The sequence below is a fragment of the Talaromyces rugulosus genome, chromosome IV, assembly GCF_013368755.1.
Source record: "Talaromyces rugulosus chromosome IV, complete sequence".
In the NCBI taxonomy this organism is placed as follows: Eukaryota; Fungi; Ascomycota; class Eurotiomycetes; order Eurotiales; family Trichocomaceae; genus Talaromyces; species Talaromyces rugulosus.
Genome location: NC_049564.1, coordinates 3,438,479 through 3,455,186, shown reverse-complemented (window position 1 = coordinate 3,455,186; position 16,708 = coordinate 3,438,479). Strand labels below are relative to the sequence as shown.

Genomic DNA, 16,708 nt, shown 5'->3' with positions numbered 1-16,708 from the left:
TGCTGGGGTGCCTATATAGGCCCCTACGGGGTTCACCAGACCTAGCGCCTGCCCCCCTGGGTCTAGGGGGTGGTTGTCGATATTGGGGAGTCCAGGGGCCATAGCGAAGCCCTGGATGCCTTCCAGTAGCATTGAATTTCAAAAGGTTGATTTTTGATTTTCCCGGCGGGGTATATATATAGGACTATGTCTATAATAATATTATAGAAATATAAAGCAGATAGTAATAGCAAATAAATAAACATAGATAGAAAATAGACTTTAAAGTTAATAACTATATCTATATTAGTAATAAAGAATAGAATATAAAATAATTAAATAAAAAGCTAGGCTATTAATTTAAAGAGTTATATAAGATACTGTATAAGATAGGACATACCTTTAAATTAGATTTACTATAAAATATATAAGTATACTGTATTTTTTTTCTAAATAAACTCCACTATGCTGCTTTAACTGAGCCTTTTATTGGTTAACTAAAAAAGAAATGTTCTAAGCTCTAAGTCAATAGAAATTTAGAATAGGAAATTAATAAGATCTTAGACTCCTAGATATATTAGAAGAAGCTATATTATTAAGTAAACTAGTTAGGCAAGGATTTAGATCTAGTATAGTATTTAATAAGGTACTTACCCACCGGGAAAATCAAAAATCAACCTTTTGAAATTCAATGCTACTGGAAGGCATCCAGGGCTTCGCTATGGCCCCTGGACTCCCCAATATCGACAACCACCCCCTAGACCCAGGGGGGCAGGCGCTAGGTCTGGTGAACCCCGTAGGGGCCTATATAGGCACCCCAGCGGGGACAGCACCACCAGCGCCCCCCGAGGCAAGTGCAACAGTCCCTCAGAGCGAGGGCTTCTTGCCTAGCCTGGAAATCAACCCTAGGGAGTTGTTTCCCCCCCTAAGCAGCGTGCCAGGCTCCCAGGAAGCACCTAAAACTCTAGGGAAGAGACTACAGGAACACAGCCCTGACGGGGCAGAAAGAGCCCCCATGAAGGCCCTAATCGGCCCAGCCTACAAGGACATGGAACAGGCCTTATTAGGCCACTTTGCAAGCAGCAATAGCGCGCTGCACGCGGAGATGGCCGCTATGAAGGCCTATATGACCTCTCTGGTAGAGGCTATGGAGCAGCGCCTCATAGGCCAATTGGGCGCTCTGGAGCGCCGTTTCTCAACCCTAGAAGCTCAACAGGCCTCCCTGAACGCCCCAAATCACCCCCTAAAGCCCCTATCGTCAGGGGGCGACCGCCAGGGCCCACGACAGCCTCTGCCATCCCAGGGGACGACGTTTGCAGAGGTCGCCCATGGCCCCCAAGCTAACCCGAATAGGGCCGCTAAGCCCATAGAGCCACGCAGAGCCTCACCCCCGATATCAAAACCACCCCCTGGGGTGAAGCCCGCAGCAGGCCCCCAGTGGGCCGATATAGCGGCCAGCAATGCCCAGGAGTGGCAAATCGTTACAAAAAAACGGGCTTACTCCCCGAACCAGCCCCCAAAAGTCCAAATGGACCCAGGGAGCCTGAAGCCTATTCGCGGAAGCAATAAGGGAGACCGCAGGCTTATATTTAGGCGTGAAAATGGCCGCACCGCCTCTAGAAAGTCTAAAGCCGATGTCATCTTGCAGCTTAACCGCTGCCTAGCCCAGGTAGGCTTCCCGAACTTCGCCAGGGTAATAGACGCCAATTACACCGAATCAGGGGCTATCTCAGCCCTATTGGACCAAGGAAGCACCGTAGGCTCGCTATTACCAGCCTATAAGGACCTATTAGTGGCTGCCTGCCACCGGGTCGACCCCGCAGTCATCTCAGTGGAAGCAGACCAACAGTGGCACAAGATTAAGGTGCATGCGGTGCCGGTAGCCCGCTATAGCGCCTCAGGGCCAGGCCTAGCCAGGGAAGAAATTGAATTAGGGGGCACATGCACCCTAATGAGAAACCCTACCTGGATCAAGCCGATAGCGGCTATCCAGACTAATAAGCAGCGTTTCTCTACTATCATTATAACAGTAGGAGGCCTAGATAACGCCCACAGGCTACTCGCCCGGGGCGTATGCTTCGGGGGCAACAGGCACCCTACCAGCCCCTATCACAAAGTGGATAAAGATACCGTTTGCACCCGATGCTGCGGCATTGGCCACCGAACTTATAGAGGCTGCGGCACCTGACCACCACTCTGCACCGTGTGTGCTGGCGCCCATGAAGCCCAAGAGCACACCTGCAACATGCTAGACTGCAGGGCCCAAACAGGCCACCCATGCCTGCATGCACCCACTAAATGCGGCAACTGTGGGGGGAAGCACCAGGCTGATTCCCCAGGGTGCCCCAAGCTTCGGGAGGCCCGCCGGCGACTCCATAAGCGCTTCCCTGGCGTAGAGGTCGTTATGCCCCCTCCCCCCCCTGAATGGACTGAATGGGAAGGCGTTGCTGAGGAGGCTTCTCCCCCAACCACTACCCAGGACGCCCCCCAAGCCCCAAAGCTTAGGGAGGTCGATGACGCTATGGAAGATGCCCCAGGGACATCACCCCTACCGTACTCATCCCCGTGTCCAACACCAACGCCTGGAGCTGCAGCCCCTATTAATGTTGATTATTCAACATAATTGCGGCCGTACCTACCCCGCAACCTTAGGGGCTCTAGAAGCGGGGATAGAGCGGCAAATAGGCATTATATGCCTGCAAGAGCCTTATATTGCCTATGACTTCTCCCACCCAGGCTATCTGCTGTACTGGCCAGGGGGGGAGAAGCGGGATCAACGGGTGCTTATGGCCATCCGTAAAGACCTTATAGGAGCGGTTAGGGTCGAGAACTGCACTGATTTAGTAGACCACCCCTATTTACAGGCCCTGGACATATGGGAAGCACCAATAATTAGCGGGCATGCCCCCCGACGCACTAGAATAGTCAACTGCTATGATGTGTGGATTGGGGCCAGTTACCGGTGGCAAGGGGCCTTCCCTAGATGACGCCGGGCCATCGAGGACGCAGACTGGGACCTGCTTATAGTGGGTAGGTGCCTATTAGTGGGTGATTTCAACGCCCATAGCCCTTCGTGGAACCCACTGGCCAAGGGCCGGGTTAACGCTGAGCCCTTGGAACAGCTTATAGAGCGGCACTCACTATATGTTAATAACCCACTGGGGGAGGCCACACGCTATAAGAAGACCGAGGGGGTGTCAATTATTGATTTAGCGTTATCCTCGCCAACCCTAGGGCCTCTGCAAGCCTGGGAGGTGGATAAGGATAAGCCTACAACATCTGACCATGAGCTTATCGTCCTAGCCTGGGAAGCCCTAGAACCCCCCCCAGGAGGAATCTCCGGGGAGATTACTGGGTGGCAGATAGAAGCTCTGCAGGTAAACGAGGAAGCCCTAAAGCTGGCCACAGCAGCTTGGGCCTCAGAGGCTGTAGGCCACCCCCCTCTTAGTGATCAATGCACCGAGGAAGACCTTGCTAGAGAGGCCAATTGGGTGCAGGACACCCTAACCAGCGTACTCGATAGGCATGCCAAAGCAGTACGGCTTTGTGCATGCTCTAAGCGGTGGTGGAAGCCAGAGCTGCGGCAAGCCCGGAGCTTATGGGCTGCAGCCCGCAAGTGGTGGCAGGCCCATGCCTGTACCGACACCGAATTCAAGGCTGCAAGAACCGCTTATTACCATGAAATAAAGGCGGCTAAAAGGACCTGCTGGGAGGTCTTCCTTGCTGAGGGAGGCCCTGGGGGGAAGGAAGAGTGGAAAAAAGGTTCGAACCCCACTGGGAACCCTTTTCCCAAAGGCCCTAGGGATGGCCTGGAAAAGCCTTCTCCAGGAGATCCTAATAGGTGTTGGATAGCCCTACAGTACACTAAGCCACGGACTAATCCCACCACCCCAGCACTCCAAGGCCCGGATCTAGGGGCTCCCCCTGCCACTACCATGGCCGATAAAGAAGCTCTAATCAGGGAAATGGCATTTCCTAACGCCCTCTGTAGCTCCCCTCCTGGGGAGCTGCTAGGTGGACAGGCCTATATGCTTATAATGCTAGAGCGGGTGCATCAGGCCCTATTCAGCCAGAGCATTAAGAAAGCTCTGGGGGCTGACAGGCTTAATTTTAAAGTATGCCGGCTACTCTGGGCACTAGACTCACTCTGAATTATAGGGATGGCTAGGCAGTGCTTTCGGCTTGGGGTGCACCCAGGGGTCTGGAAGACCGCTAAAGGCATCCTACTTCGGAAGCCAGGGAAGCCTGATTACACCCAGGTGAAGGCCTGGAGGGTGATAAGCTTGCTTAGCTGCCTGGGCAAGGTTGTTGAGAAGCTGGCTGCAGGCCTTATAGCGGACTGGTGTGAGGCCTAGGGGGCTTTACACCCTGGATAAATGGGGTGCAGGCGGGGCCGTGGGGCTATTGACGCGGTGGCCTGCCTCGTGTAAATAGTGCATGAGGGATGGACTCAAAAGCTTCTCACAGGCACTATCTTTATTGATGTTATGGGGGCCTTCGACCATGTTGACCCCTATAAGCTTAGTGAGGCTATGGAAGCTGTAGGCCTGGATAATGACTTTATAAGGTGGACCTTATCCTTCCTTACAAATAGAAGGGTCAGCCTCGTAATTGACGGTTATAAAGCCCCTGAACAGCCTATTGACTCAGGGCTGCCCCAGGGCTCACTGGTCTCCCCAATCCTCTTTCTTATCTATATCCGGGGTGTGTTTTAGGCTATGGAATAGCAGGTGCTAGGGATCAAGGCCCTGTCCTATGCCGATGACATAGGCCTGGTAGCCCAGGGAAGCTCGGTCTCTGAGATCTGCAGGCAGCTAGAAGCAGCGGCAAAAGCTGCTATTGAGTGGGGACTGGCAAATAGCGTTAAATTCGACCCTAAAAAGACAGAGGCTATCCTATTCTCTAGGGCCACCAGCAGGGAACATAAAAATCAGGTCCAGGAAGCTAGGGTGCAGGTAGGAGACGCTTTAGTGGCATTCTCCCCAACAGCCATCCGGTGGTTAGGGGTCTTACTAGATCCAAAGCTTACTCTCAAAGCCCACTATAAGTACTGCCTGCAAAAAGGTCAAAATACTGAAAGACGAGTGCGGGCACTGTGCAAGGCCCAGGGGCTCCCCCCAGGCCTGGCATGGCGAATCTAAAAGGCCACCGCGCAGTCAGTGGCGCTTTATGGGGCCGAGCTTTGGTGGTATGGGCAAAAGAACTGCCTAGAAGGACTGTAGGGCCTAATTAATAACCAGGCCCGGGCAGTCACAGGCATGCTGAAGTCCATCCTATTAGGACCGCTTATAAGGGAGGCAGCTTTGGAACCAGCAGAGGCCCTATTAGATAGTAAACAGCGGCGGTATGCCCTGAGACTCCTAGGACTTCCCCAGGGGCATCCAGCAGCAGAAATACTCCCCATAACGCTTAGGGAGGGAGACGCCCATGCACAGCCTGGAGAGCAGCCGCTAGAAGACCGAGCTTGGGCAACACCAACCCGCCGAGGCCCCTGGAAGCTGGGCATGGGCCTGGCCCGCAGGCTACGAGAGGCCTTGACCGCCGACCCCTCCCAGGGCTTTGAGCGTACAATAGAGCCTAGTAATAGGTCTATACCACTAGATTTCAGGATAGACTCCCCTGAAACCGCTATGCAATTAGCCTCAGACCCCCTAAGTGGGATAGGGAACACTGACCTTTACTCAGACGGTTCCAGGTTAGACGATCAGCGCGTAGGCGCTGCGGTAGCTTATAAGCCACTTATTAGCCCCTGGAGGTCGCGCCTAGCTCCCCTGGGCGCAGGCTTCGAAGTCTTTGATGCAGAACTAATAGGAGTAGTCGAAGCCCTAGAGTGGGCGCTGGCAGAGAATCTTAGAGGGCCAATTAGGGTGTTTCTCGATGCTCAAGCCGCTATAGGCAGGCTTCAGCATACCCAGCCAGGCCCTGGCCAAGCCCTGGCGCTGCGGGCACATGATCTAGCCAAGGAACTGCAGGCCACCGGCCGCAGGGTTACTATATGCTGGGTGCCAGGCCATAAGGGGGTCCCAGGCAACGAAGAGGCCGATAAAGCCGCCAAGAAAGCTGCGGGGAAGCCCCGAACAGGCAAATACTCGGGCATCTCACTGGCACATGCTCAACGGGCCTGTACCGAAGCTTATAGAGCTGCCAGGGCCAACTGGCTTGCTGCAAAGCTTGCAAAGCGTGCCCAGCGGGCAAGCCAGGCCTACTATCCCCCCCGGGGATGGAAGCTTGACCCAATGTTGGCGAACACCCCCAAGCACCTGGCGCGGCGGTATTACCAATTCAAGACCGGCCACACCCCAATCGGGGCCTATCTGCACCGAATCAAGGCCCGAGACTCCCCTAATTGCTTGGGGTGCTCTAGGGGGACTGAGACGGTAAGACACCTTCTTACAAACTGTCGACAGTGGTGCCACCAGCGGGAAAAACTATATGCCGGCTTGGCCGAAGCGGGGGTAAAGGCCCCGCAGGATAGCGAGCAGTGCCCCGAAGCACGCCTATTCCAGGACCCAAAGGCCACTACAGCGCTGCTGGCGTTTATAGGGGCCATTAGGGAGCGAGAGGATAACCAACAGGCCTGGGAGCAGGCCTATAAGACTGATAATTGGGGCATTGAGGCCCTGGATGAGGGAGAGCGAGAGGGGGAAGGATAGCGGGCAGGGGCGGCCCGCTATTGTAGGCAACGCCCAAACGTTAGTGGCCATAAGGAGGGGGTAGTGGTTGCCACCCACTATAAGCCCCCGAATCGTCCTGCGCATATAAGCGGCATGGGGTGAGGAAAGTGCAAGATACCTTGAAAGCCTGGATCCAATGGGGGTAGAGGCACCGGCTTATGGGGGGCAACCCCTATAAGCAGGCCTAATCCACACGAATCGCTGTCTGTCATAGCCTAGGGCTCGGTATAGACGTTAAATTTGATTAAATAATAATAATAATAATAAGGTACTTTTCAAATACTTTATTAACATTAAAATTATTCTATAATACTAACTCTAAGAAGCTAGGTCTGCCGCATTAATTAGATATATAGATAAAAGCTATAAAGAAAAATCAATTTATTAAAAAATATATAAATAATAATAGACTAGTAATCAATATTTAAGGGTAAACATTTCTAAAAGGAGAGATAATATAACAACTGAGCTTAAGACTATCTCTAAGGATAGAAGCAGTCTTGTAGCCGGATAGAAGGCCTTAGATAAAAAAAGTATTAATCTTAACCTGCGGTGTCAGATCTGGGGATAGCCTTATTCTAAGGCTATAAAGGGTCAAGCTGGTTACCTAAGTACATAAGATAAAACCTTCCTGCAGGTCTTAGTAGTTAGATTTCTTTCCCATGCTTGTTGTTTTAGAGAATCGCACCCCTAGATAGGAATCGAATATCTTTGGAAAAGGCACGTCACATTAGATGATATGGAAAACTCCTAGATGATAGCTACAATTATTTTGTTTGATTTTTATAGCTTAGCTTCTTATTTCTATTTTTTCTTTTTCTTTTTCTCTAAATATTTTAACTCCTCTATATTCTTTATATCTGTTTAAATAAATTCTCTAGCGCACTTTTAGAGAAGTTTTCTTTGTTTATATAAACAAGCCCGTTTAGCAAGAAAAGCCTTAAGCTTAGTATTTAACTAATTATTATCAGCTTTAATCTTTTCTTAAGCCTTAATAAGCTTTTTCTATATTAGATCAGATAAGGCTATATCGCGATACTTATAGTGACCAAAATTAATATACTCATTATAGCGACTTAAAATTTTAGATTTAATATAAATATTCTCTTGGACTGCACAATAATAAGGAATTAGCAGAATAGCACTAGACTATTTGATATGTAGCTAAAGGTTTTTTATATTTATATTTTGCTTTAATAACATAGTCAGAATATCACTACTAAGAATGTTAATAAAAAAGAAATTAGCCTATTTATACGACAGGGGACCTATGACTATTTATATAACTGTTAGGATACCAGTCTTTAAAGAAGGGGATTATCATAAGAATCATAAACATTTAGCTAATTAATAAATAGCGGATATTACTTACATAAGCAAGCTGCCTAAAACTCCTATAAAGTAGACTTGCTAATTATAAAAATAAAGATAGAAGTGACTATATAGGAACTTATATAATCTAGATAGTGCGGATATACTAATTTAGTGAAGATATATTAAGTAGATATATATCTTAAATAGAATAGCTGTATTATTTCTATATAAATATATTTAGTATAGAACTATTTATCCTATGTAAGTACACCTAGTGTAGATGTATCCTAATAATGCGCATGCATTATATTAGTGAAAATATACCATAGTATGTGACTATATAGGGAGTATAGCTAAATATAGCCAGACTATATTTAGATATATTAATAATATAGCTAATAGAGCATCAACTATGCTTATTATATTTAGGATTAACTATATAAAGATATTTATTTACCATTATATATCTAGCCTATTGTGTTTTATTCTCTTAAGTAAATAGTATATTACTATTACTCTTTAATATACTTTGCAGCCTATTATTGCGATAGTACTTTATATTATCTTAGGATTGTCTTATATAACGTTCTCATCTTGCCTTCTGTTAGCAGAATACCCACCCCGATTCACATCTTGGTGACGAGTTGTTGAACCGATTGACACCCCAATTAGTGTGTGGCTAGTCTTGAACTGGTAATATCACCGCGCTAGGTGCTTGGAAGTGTTCACTAACATTAGGTCAAGCTTCCATCCCTGGGGGGGATAATAGGCCTAGCTTGCCCACTGGGCATACTTTACAAGCTTTGCAGCAAACCAGTTGGCCCTAACAGCTCTATAAGCTTCAGTACAGGCCCATTAAGCATATACCAGTAAGATACCCAAATATTTACCTATTCAGAGCTTTCCTGCAGCTTTCTTAACAGCTTTATTAGCCTCTTTATTGCTTAGGACTCTCTTATAGCCTGGCATCCAGTATATAGTAACCCTGCAGCCAGTAATCTACAGTTCCTTGGCTAGATTATATGCTTATAACACTAGGGCTTAGCTAGAGCCTGACTAGATATACTAAAGCCTACTTATAGTGGCTTAAGTATTAAAAAATATCTTAATTAGCTCTTTAAGATTCTTTGTTAGTGCTTACTCTAGGACTTTAACTATTTCTATTAGTTCTGTATTAAAAACTTCAAAGTCTATATTTAAAAGAGCTAGGCGCGATTTCTAGAAACTAATAAATAGCTTATAAATTACTATAACACCTATACATTGATTATTTAATCTAAAACCATCTGAGTAAAGATCAGTATTTTTTATTCTATTTAAAGAATCTAAAGCTAATTATATAGCAGTTTTAAAAAAATCTATTCTAAAATCTAGTAATATAGATTTATTACTAGGCTTTATTATATGCTTAAAGTCTTAAAAAAAATTAATAGTTAAAGCCTTTTATAGCCTATAGATTAGGTCTATATCTAGATTCTAAAGACTTTAATAGATTAATATTGTCTAAGTTTAGTCTTCTAGCAGTTGCTTTTTAGGCTATATATAGATATCTTTTTTTTTAAATATTATAGAGAGTATTTTTACTGCTAGATATCTTTAGGAAAATCTTAAGAGTTTTAGAATATACTGCTACTATTTATTATCTAATAAAGTCTCTACTGGTTTTAGAGCTGCCTCTTTTATAAATAATTTTAATAAAATAGACTTCAGTATACCTGTAACTATCTAGATCTAGTTATTAATTAGATTTTATAGTTTTTCTAGATAGTTTTTTTATCTATATTATTAAAGCTCAGCTCTATAAAGCATTATTAACTATATAGTGGCTTTTTAGATTTATTATACTAGGCCTAGAAGAAGTCTTTAGACTTTATATAGTGTCTATACTTGTCTTTCAGTATTTTGACCTTTTTACAGATAGTATTTATAGTAGGTTTTAAGAGTAAACTTTAGATCTAATAAGACCCCTAACTACTGAATAGCTATTAAGAAGAATACTACTAAAATATTTTCTATCTATATCTTAGCTTTCTAGATCTGATTTTTATATTCTCTGTTAGTGGCCTTAAAAAATAGAATAGCTTTTATCTTTTTAAGATTAAATTTAATATTATTTATCAGTTCTTATTTAATAATAGCTTTTACTACTGCTTCTAGCTGTTTACAGATCTCAGAGACCAAGCTTCTCTAGACTACTAGGCCTATATTATTAGTATAGAATAGGATCTTAATCTCTAATATCTACTATTCTATAGCCTGAAATATACTCTAGATATAGATAAAAAAAAAGATTAACAAGATTAATAAGCCTTAGAACAGTCCTAAATCAATAAGCTATTTAGAAACTTTATAACTATTAATTATAAAACTAATCCTTCTATTTATAAGAAAGGATAAAGTTTATTTTATAAAATTATTATCTAGGTCTATAGCTTCTATAGTTTTATTAAGCTTATAGAGATTAATATAGTCAAAGACCTTTATAATATTAATAAAGATAATACCTGTGAAAAGCCTTTAAGTCTATTCCTTATATACTATTTACATAAAATAGACTATTATATCAATAGCTCTACAGCCCTACCTGCACTCTATTTATTTAGAATATAAAGCTTTCTAAACTTTATACTAGTCCATTATAAAGTCTACAGCCAGCTTTTTAATAATCTTATCCAGATAGCTAAGTAAGTTTATTACCCTTTAAACCTTTATCTAGATGTAATCAGACTTCTCTAACTTCTAAAGTAAAATATTTTTAATAATCTTCTAGATCTCTAAGTATACTCTAAGCTAAAAGCATTATCTAGCTATCTTTATAATTTAAAGTGAGTCTAATACCTAGAATAGTCAATATATTTTAAAATTAAGCTTATTGATTTCTAAAGCTTTTTTAATACTCTAACTAAATAAAGCTTAATATAACTATTCTAATATTATAAGTATATAAATCTATCTATCTAGCAGCTCTTTAAAAAGAAAGCTATAAGGGGTATTAGAAAATACTGTTTTTCTAATTAAAACTTTTTTATTAGCTATGGTAGTAGCAAGAAAAGTTTCTAGATCTAGGCCTTAGAGTACTAGGATAATAGGATTAATCTATAGCTTAGTATATTATAAAGCTATTTAACATCTATTAAAATCTTCTAGAGAAAATTTTTCTAGGCTATCTCTAGGGCCTTTGGAAAAAGGGTTCTTAATAGGGTTAGAATCTTTTTTCTATTCTTCCTTCCTTCTAAGGTCTTTCTCTATAAAGAAAGCCTTCTAGCAGGTCTTTTTAGCCGCCTTTATTTTATAATAATAAATAGTTCTTATAGTCTTAAATTTAGTGTTAATATAAGTATAGATCTATCACTATTTATAGGCTATAGTCTATAAGCTCTAGGCTTATTATAGTTCTAGCTTTTATTATTGCTTAGAACATATATAAAGCTATACCCGCCGGGAAAATCAAAAATCAACCTTTTGAAATTCAATGCTACTGGAAGGCATCCAGGGCTTCGCTATGGCCCCTGGACTCCCCAATATCGACAACCACCCCCTAGACCCAGGGGGGCAGGCGCTAGGTCTGGTGAACCCCGTAGGGGCCTATATAGGCACCCTAGTGGGGACAGCATCACCAGCGCTCTCTGAGGTAAGTGTAACAGTCCCTCAGAACGAGGGCTTCTTGCCTAGCCTGGAAATTAATCTTAGGGAGTTATTTCCTCTTCTAAGCAGCGTGCTAGGCTCCTAGGAAGCATCTAAAACTCTAAGGAAGAGACTACAGGAACACAGCCTTGATGGGGTAGAAAGAGCCTCTATGAAGGCCCTAATCGGCCTAGTCTATAAAGACATAGAACAGGCCTTATTAGGCCATTTTACAAGCAGCAATAGTGTGTTACACGTGGAGATAGCTGCTATAAAGGCCTATATAACCTCTCTGGTAGAGGCTATGGAGTAGTGCTTCATAGGCTAATTAGGCGCTTTAGAGCGCTGTTTCTCAATCCTAGAAGCTCAACAGGCCTTTCTAAATGTTCTAAACCACCCTCTAAAGCCCCTATCATCAGGAGACGACCGCCAGGGCCTATGATAGCCTCTGCCATCCTAGGGGACGACGTTTGCAGAGGTTGCCTATGGCTTCCAAGCTAACCCGAATAGGGCCGCTAAGCCTATAGAGCCATGTAGAGCCTTACCCCCAATATCAAAACCATCTTCTGGGGTGAAGCCCGCAGCAGGCCCTTAGTGGGCTAATATAGCGGCCAGCAATGCCTAGGAGTGGCAAATTGTTATAAAAAAATGGGCTTACTCTCTGAACCAGCCCCTAAAAGTCTAAATGGACTTAGGAAGCCTGAAGTCTATTCGCAGAAGCAATAAAGGAGACTGCAGGCTTATATTTAGGTGTGAAAATAGCCACATCACTCCTAGAAAATCTAAAGCTGATGTTATCTTATAGCTTAACCGCTGCCTAGCCCAAGCAGGCTTCCTGAACTTTGTCAGGGTAATAGACGCTAATTACACCGAATCAGGGGCTATCTCAGTCCTATTAAACTAAGGAAGCACTATAGACTTACTATTATCAGCTTATAAAGATCTATTAGTAGCTGCCTGCCACTAGGTCGACCCCACAGTCATCTTAGTAGAAGCAGACCAACAATGACACAAGATTAAGGTGCATATGGTGCCAATAGCCCATTATAACGCCTTAGGACTAGGTCTAGCTAGAGAAGAAATTGAATTAGGGGACACATGCACCCTAATGAGAAACCCTATCTAGATCAAGCTGATAGCGGCTATCCAGACTAATAAACAGCATTTCTCTACTATCATTATAACAGTAAGAGGCCTAGATGACGCCTACAGACTACTTGCCCAAGGTGTACACTTCAGGGGCAACAGGCACTCTACCAGTCTCTATCACAAAGTAGGTAAAGATACCATTTACACCTAATACTGCAGCATTAGCTATCAAACTTATAGAGGCTGCAGCACCTAACCACCACTCTATACTGTGTATACTGGCGCCTATGAAGTCTAAGAGCACATCTGCAACATGCTAGACTGCAGGGCCCAAACAGGCCACCCATATCTGCATACACCTACTAAATACAGCAACTGTAGAGGGAAGCACCAGGCTGATTCCCCAGGGTGCCCCAAGCTTCAGAAGGCCCACCAGCGACTCTATAAGCACTTCCCTAGCATAGAGATCATTATGCCCCCTTCCCCCCCTAAATAGACTGAATGGGAAGACATTACTAAGGAGGCTTCTCCTCTAATTACTATCTAGAACGCCCCCTAAGCCCCAAAGCTTAGAGAGGTCAATAACACTATAGAAGATGCCCCAAGGACATCACCTCTACTATATTCATCCCCATGTCTAACACCAACACCTGGAGCTGCAGCCCCTATTAATATTGATTATTTAACATAATTGCGGCCATACCTACCCCGCAACCTTAGAGACTCTAGAAGTAGGAATAGAGTGGTAAATAGGTATTATATGCCTACAAGAGCCTTATATTACTTATAACTTCTTCTACCCAGGCTATCTGCTGTACTGGCCAGGGGGGGAGAAGCAGGATTAACAGGTGCTTATAGCTATCTGTAAAGACCTTATAGGGATGGTTAAGGTTGAGAACCGTACTGATTTAATAGACCACCCCTATTTACAGGCCCTGGACATATGGGAAGCACTAATAATTAGCAGACATACCCCCCGACGCATTAGAATAATTAACTGCTATAATGTGTGGATTGGGGCCAGTTACTGGTGGTAAGGGGCCTTCCCTAGATAATACCAGGCTATTAAGGACATAGACTGGGACCTGTTTATAGTGGGTAGATGCCTATTAGTGGATAATTTCAATATCTATAGCCCTTCGTGGAATCTACTGGCCAAGGGCCGGGTTAACGCTGAGCCCTTGGAACAGCTTATAGAGCGGCACTCACTATATGTTAATAACCTACTAAGGAAGGCCACATATTATAAGAAGACCAAGGGGGTGTCAATTATTAATTTAGTGTTATCCTTACCAACTCTAGGGCCTCTACAAGCCTGAGAGATAGATAAGGATAAGCCTACAACATCTAACCATGAGCTTATCGTCCTAGCCTGGAAAGCCCTAGAACCCCCCCCAGGAGGAATCTCTGGGGAGATTACTGGGTAACAGATAGAAGCTCTGCAGGTAAATAAAGAAGCCCTAAAGCTGGCCACAGCAGCTTAGGCCTCAGAGGCTATAGGCCACCCCCCTCTTAGTAATTAATACACCAAGGAAGACCTTGCTAGAGAAGCCAATTAAGTGCAAGACATCCTAACCAGCGTACTTGATAGGCATGCTAAAGCAGTACGGCTTTGTACACGTTCTAAGCGGTGATAGAAGCCAGAGCTACAGCAAGCCTAGAGCTTATAGACTGCAGCCTATAAATGGTAGCAGACCTATATCTGTACTGACACTGAATTCAAGGCTGCAAGAACTACTTATTACCATAAAATAAAGGCGGCTAAAAGGACCTGCTAGGAGGTCTTCCTTACTGAGGGAGGCCCTAGGGGGAAGGAAGAGTGGAAAAAAGGTTCGAACCCCACTGGGAACCCTTTTCTCAAAGGCCCTAGGGATGGCCTGGAAAAGCCTTCTCCAGGAGATTCTAATAGGTATTGAATAGCCCTACAATACACTAAACTATAGATTAATCCTACCACCCCAGCACTCTAAGGCCCGGATCTAGGGGCTTTCCCTGCCACTACCATAGCTGATAAAGAAGCCTTAATTAGGGAAATAGTATTTCCTAACGCCCCCCGTAGCTTCCCTTCTAGGGAGCTGTTAGATGGACAGGTCTATATGTTTATAATGTTAGAGTGGGTGCATCAGGCCTTATTCAGCCAGAGTATTAAGAAAGCTCCGGGGGCTGATAGGCTCAATTTTAAAGTATGCTGGCTACTCTAGGCACTAGACTCACCCCGAATCATAGGGATGGCTAGGCAGTGCTTTCGGCTTGGGGTGCACCCAGGGGCCTGGAAGACTGCTAAAGGCATTCTACTTCGGAAGCCAGGGAAGCCTGATTACACCTAGGTGAAGGCCTAGAGGGTGATAAGCTTGCTTAGCTGCCTGGGCAAGGTTGTTAAGAAGCTGGCTGTAGGCTTTATAGCGGACTGGTGTGAGGCTTAGGGGGCTTTATATCTTAGACAAATGGGGTGCAGGCGGGGCTGTGGGACTATTGACGCGGTGGCCTGCCTTGTGCAAATAGTGTACGAGGGATAGACTTAAAAGCTTTTTACAGGCATTATCTTTATTGATGTTATGGGGGCCTTTGACTATGTTGACCTCTATAAGCTTAGTAAGGCTATGGAAGCTGTAGGCCTGGATAATGACTTTATAAGATGGACCTTATCTTTCTTTATAAATAGAAGGGTCAGTTTTGTAATTGATGGTTATAAAGCCTCTGAACAGCTTATTGACTTAGGGCTGTCCTAGGGCTTACTAGTCTCTCCAATCTTTTTTCTTATCTATATCTGGGATGTGTTTTAGGCTATGGAACAGCAGGTGCCAGGGATTAAGGCTTTGTTCTATGCCAATGACATAGGCCTGGTAGCCTAGGGAAGCTTGGTTTCTGAGATCTGCAGGCAGCTAGAAGCAGCGGCAAAAGCTGTTATTGAGTAGGGACTAGCAAATAGTATCAAATTCGACTTTAAAAAGATAGAGGCCATTCTATTCTTTAGGGCTACCAGTAGGAAACATAAAAATCAGGTCTAGGAAGCTAGGATGTAGGTAGAAGATGCTTTAGTGGTATTCTCCCCAACAGCCATCTAGTGGTTAGGGGTCTTACTAGATCTAAAGCTTACCTTTAAAGCTTATTATAAGTACTGCCTGTAAAAAGGTCAAAATACTGAAAGATGAGTGTAGGCACTGTGCAAGGCCTAGGGGCTCCTCCTAGGCCTGGCATAATGAATCTAAAAGGCTATCGCGCAGTCAGTGACGCTTTATAGGGCCGAGCTTTGGTGATATAGGCAAAAGAACTACCTAGAAGGGCTGTAGGGCCTAATTAATAACTAGGTCTAGGTAGTCATAGGCATGCTGAAGTCCACCCTATTAGAACTGCTTATAAGGAAGGCAGTTTTAGAACTAGTAGAGGCCTTATTAGATAGTAAATAGTAGTGGTATGCCCTAAGACTCCTAGGACTTTCTTAGAGGCATCTAGCAGCAGAAATACTTCTTATAATGTTTAGAAAGGGAGACGCCCATGCACAGCCTAGAGAGCAGCTGCTAGAAGACTGAGTTTAGGTAATACTAATCCACTAAGGTCTCTGGAAGCTGGGTATAGACCTGGTCTATAGGCTACAAGAGGCTTTGATTATTAACTCTTCTTAGGGCTTTGAGCGTACAATAAAGCCTAGTAATAAGTTTATATTATTAGATTTCAGGATAGACTTCTCTGAAACTGTTATGTAATTAGCTTTAGACTCTTTAAGTAGGATAAAGAATACTGATCTTTACTTAGACAGTTTCAGATTAAATGATTAGCGCATAGGCGCTATAGTAGCTTATAAACTACTTATTAGTCTCTAAAGATTGTGCCTAGCTCTCTTAAGCGCAGGCTTCGAAGTCTTTAATATAGAACTAATAGAAGTAGTTAAAGTCCTAAAGTGGGCGCTAGCAGAGAATCTTAGAGAGCTAATTAGGATATTTTTTAATGCTTAAGCCACTATAGGCAGGCTTCAGTATACCTAGCCAGGCCCTGGCTAAGCCCTGGCGCTGCGGGCACATAATCTAACC

The 16,708-nt window shown here is 44.2% G+C and overlaps 2 protein-coding genes across 2 annotated transcripts; both read left to right on the top strand.

Annotated features, from left to right (window-relative positions):
* Positions 1 to 670: 670 nt before the first annotated feature.
* Positions 671 to 4,242, top strand: TRUGW13939_07931 (uncharacterized protein; the record flags this gene model as incomplete). The annotated part of the gene is made up of 5 exons (XM_035491067.1): positions 671 to 1,843; positions 2,022 to 2,182; positions 2,239 to 2,584; positions 3,102 to 4,094; positions 4,138 to 4,242. The coding sequence occupies 5 exons, from the start codon at positions 671 to 673 to the stop codon at positions 4,240 to 4,242; spliced, it is 2,778 nt and encodes a 925-aa protein (XP_035346960.1).
* Positions 4,243 to 5,237: 995 nt separating this feature from the next.
* On the top strand, positions 5,238 to 6,632 carry TRUGW13939_07930 (uncharacterized protein; the record flags this gene model as incomplete). The annotated part of the gene is made up of 1 exon (XM_035491066.1): positions 5,238 to 6,632. One exon carries the CDS (start codon positions 5,238 to 5,240, stop codon positions 6,630 to 6,632), a length of 1,395 nt encoding a protein of 464 aa, XP_035346959.1.
* Between the last annotated feature and the right edge of the window lie 10,076 nt (positions 6,633 to 16,708).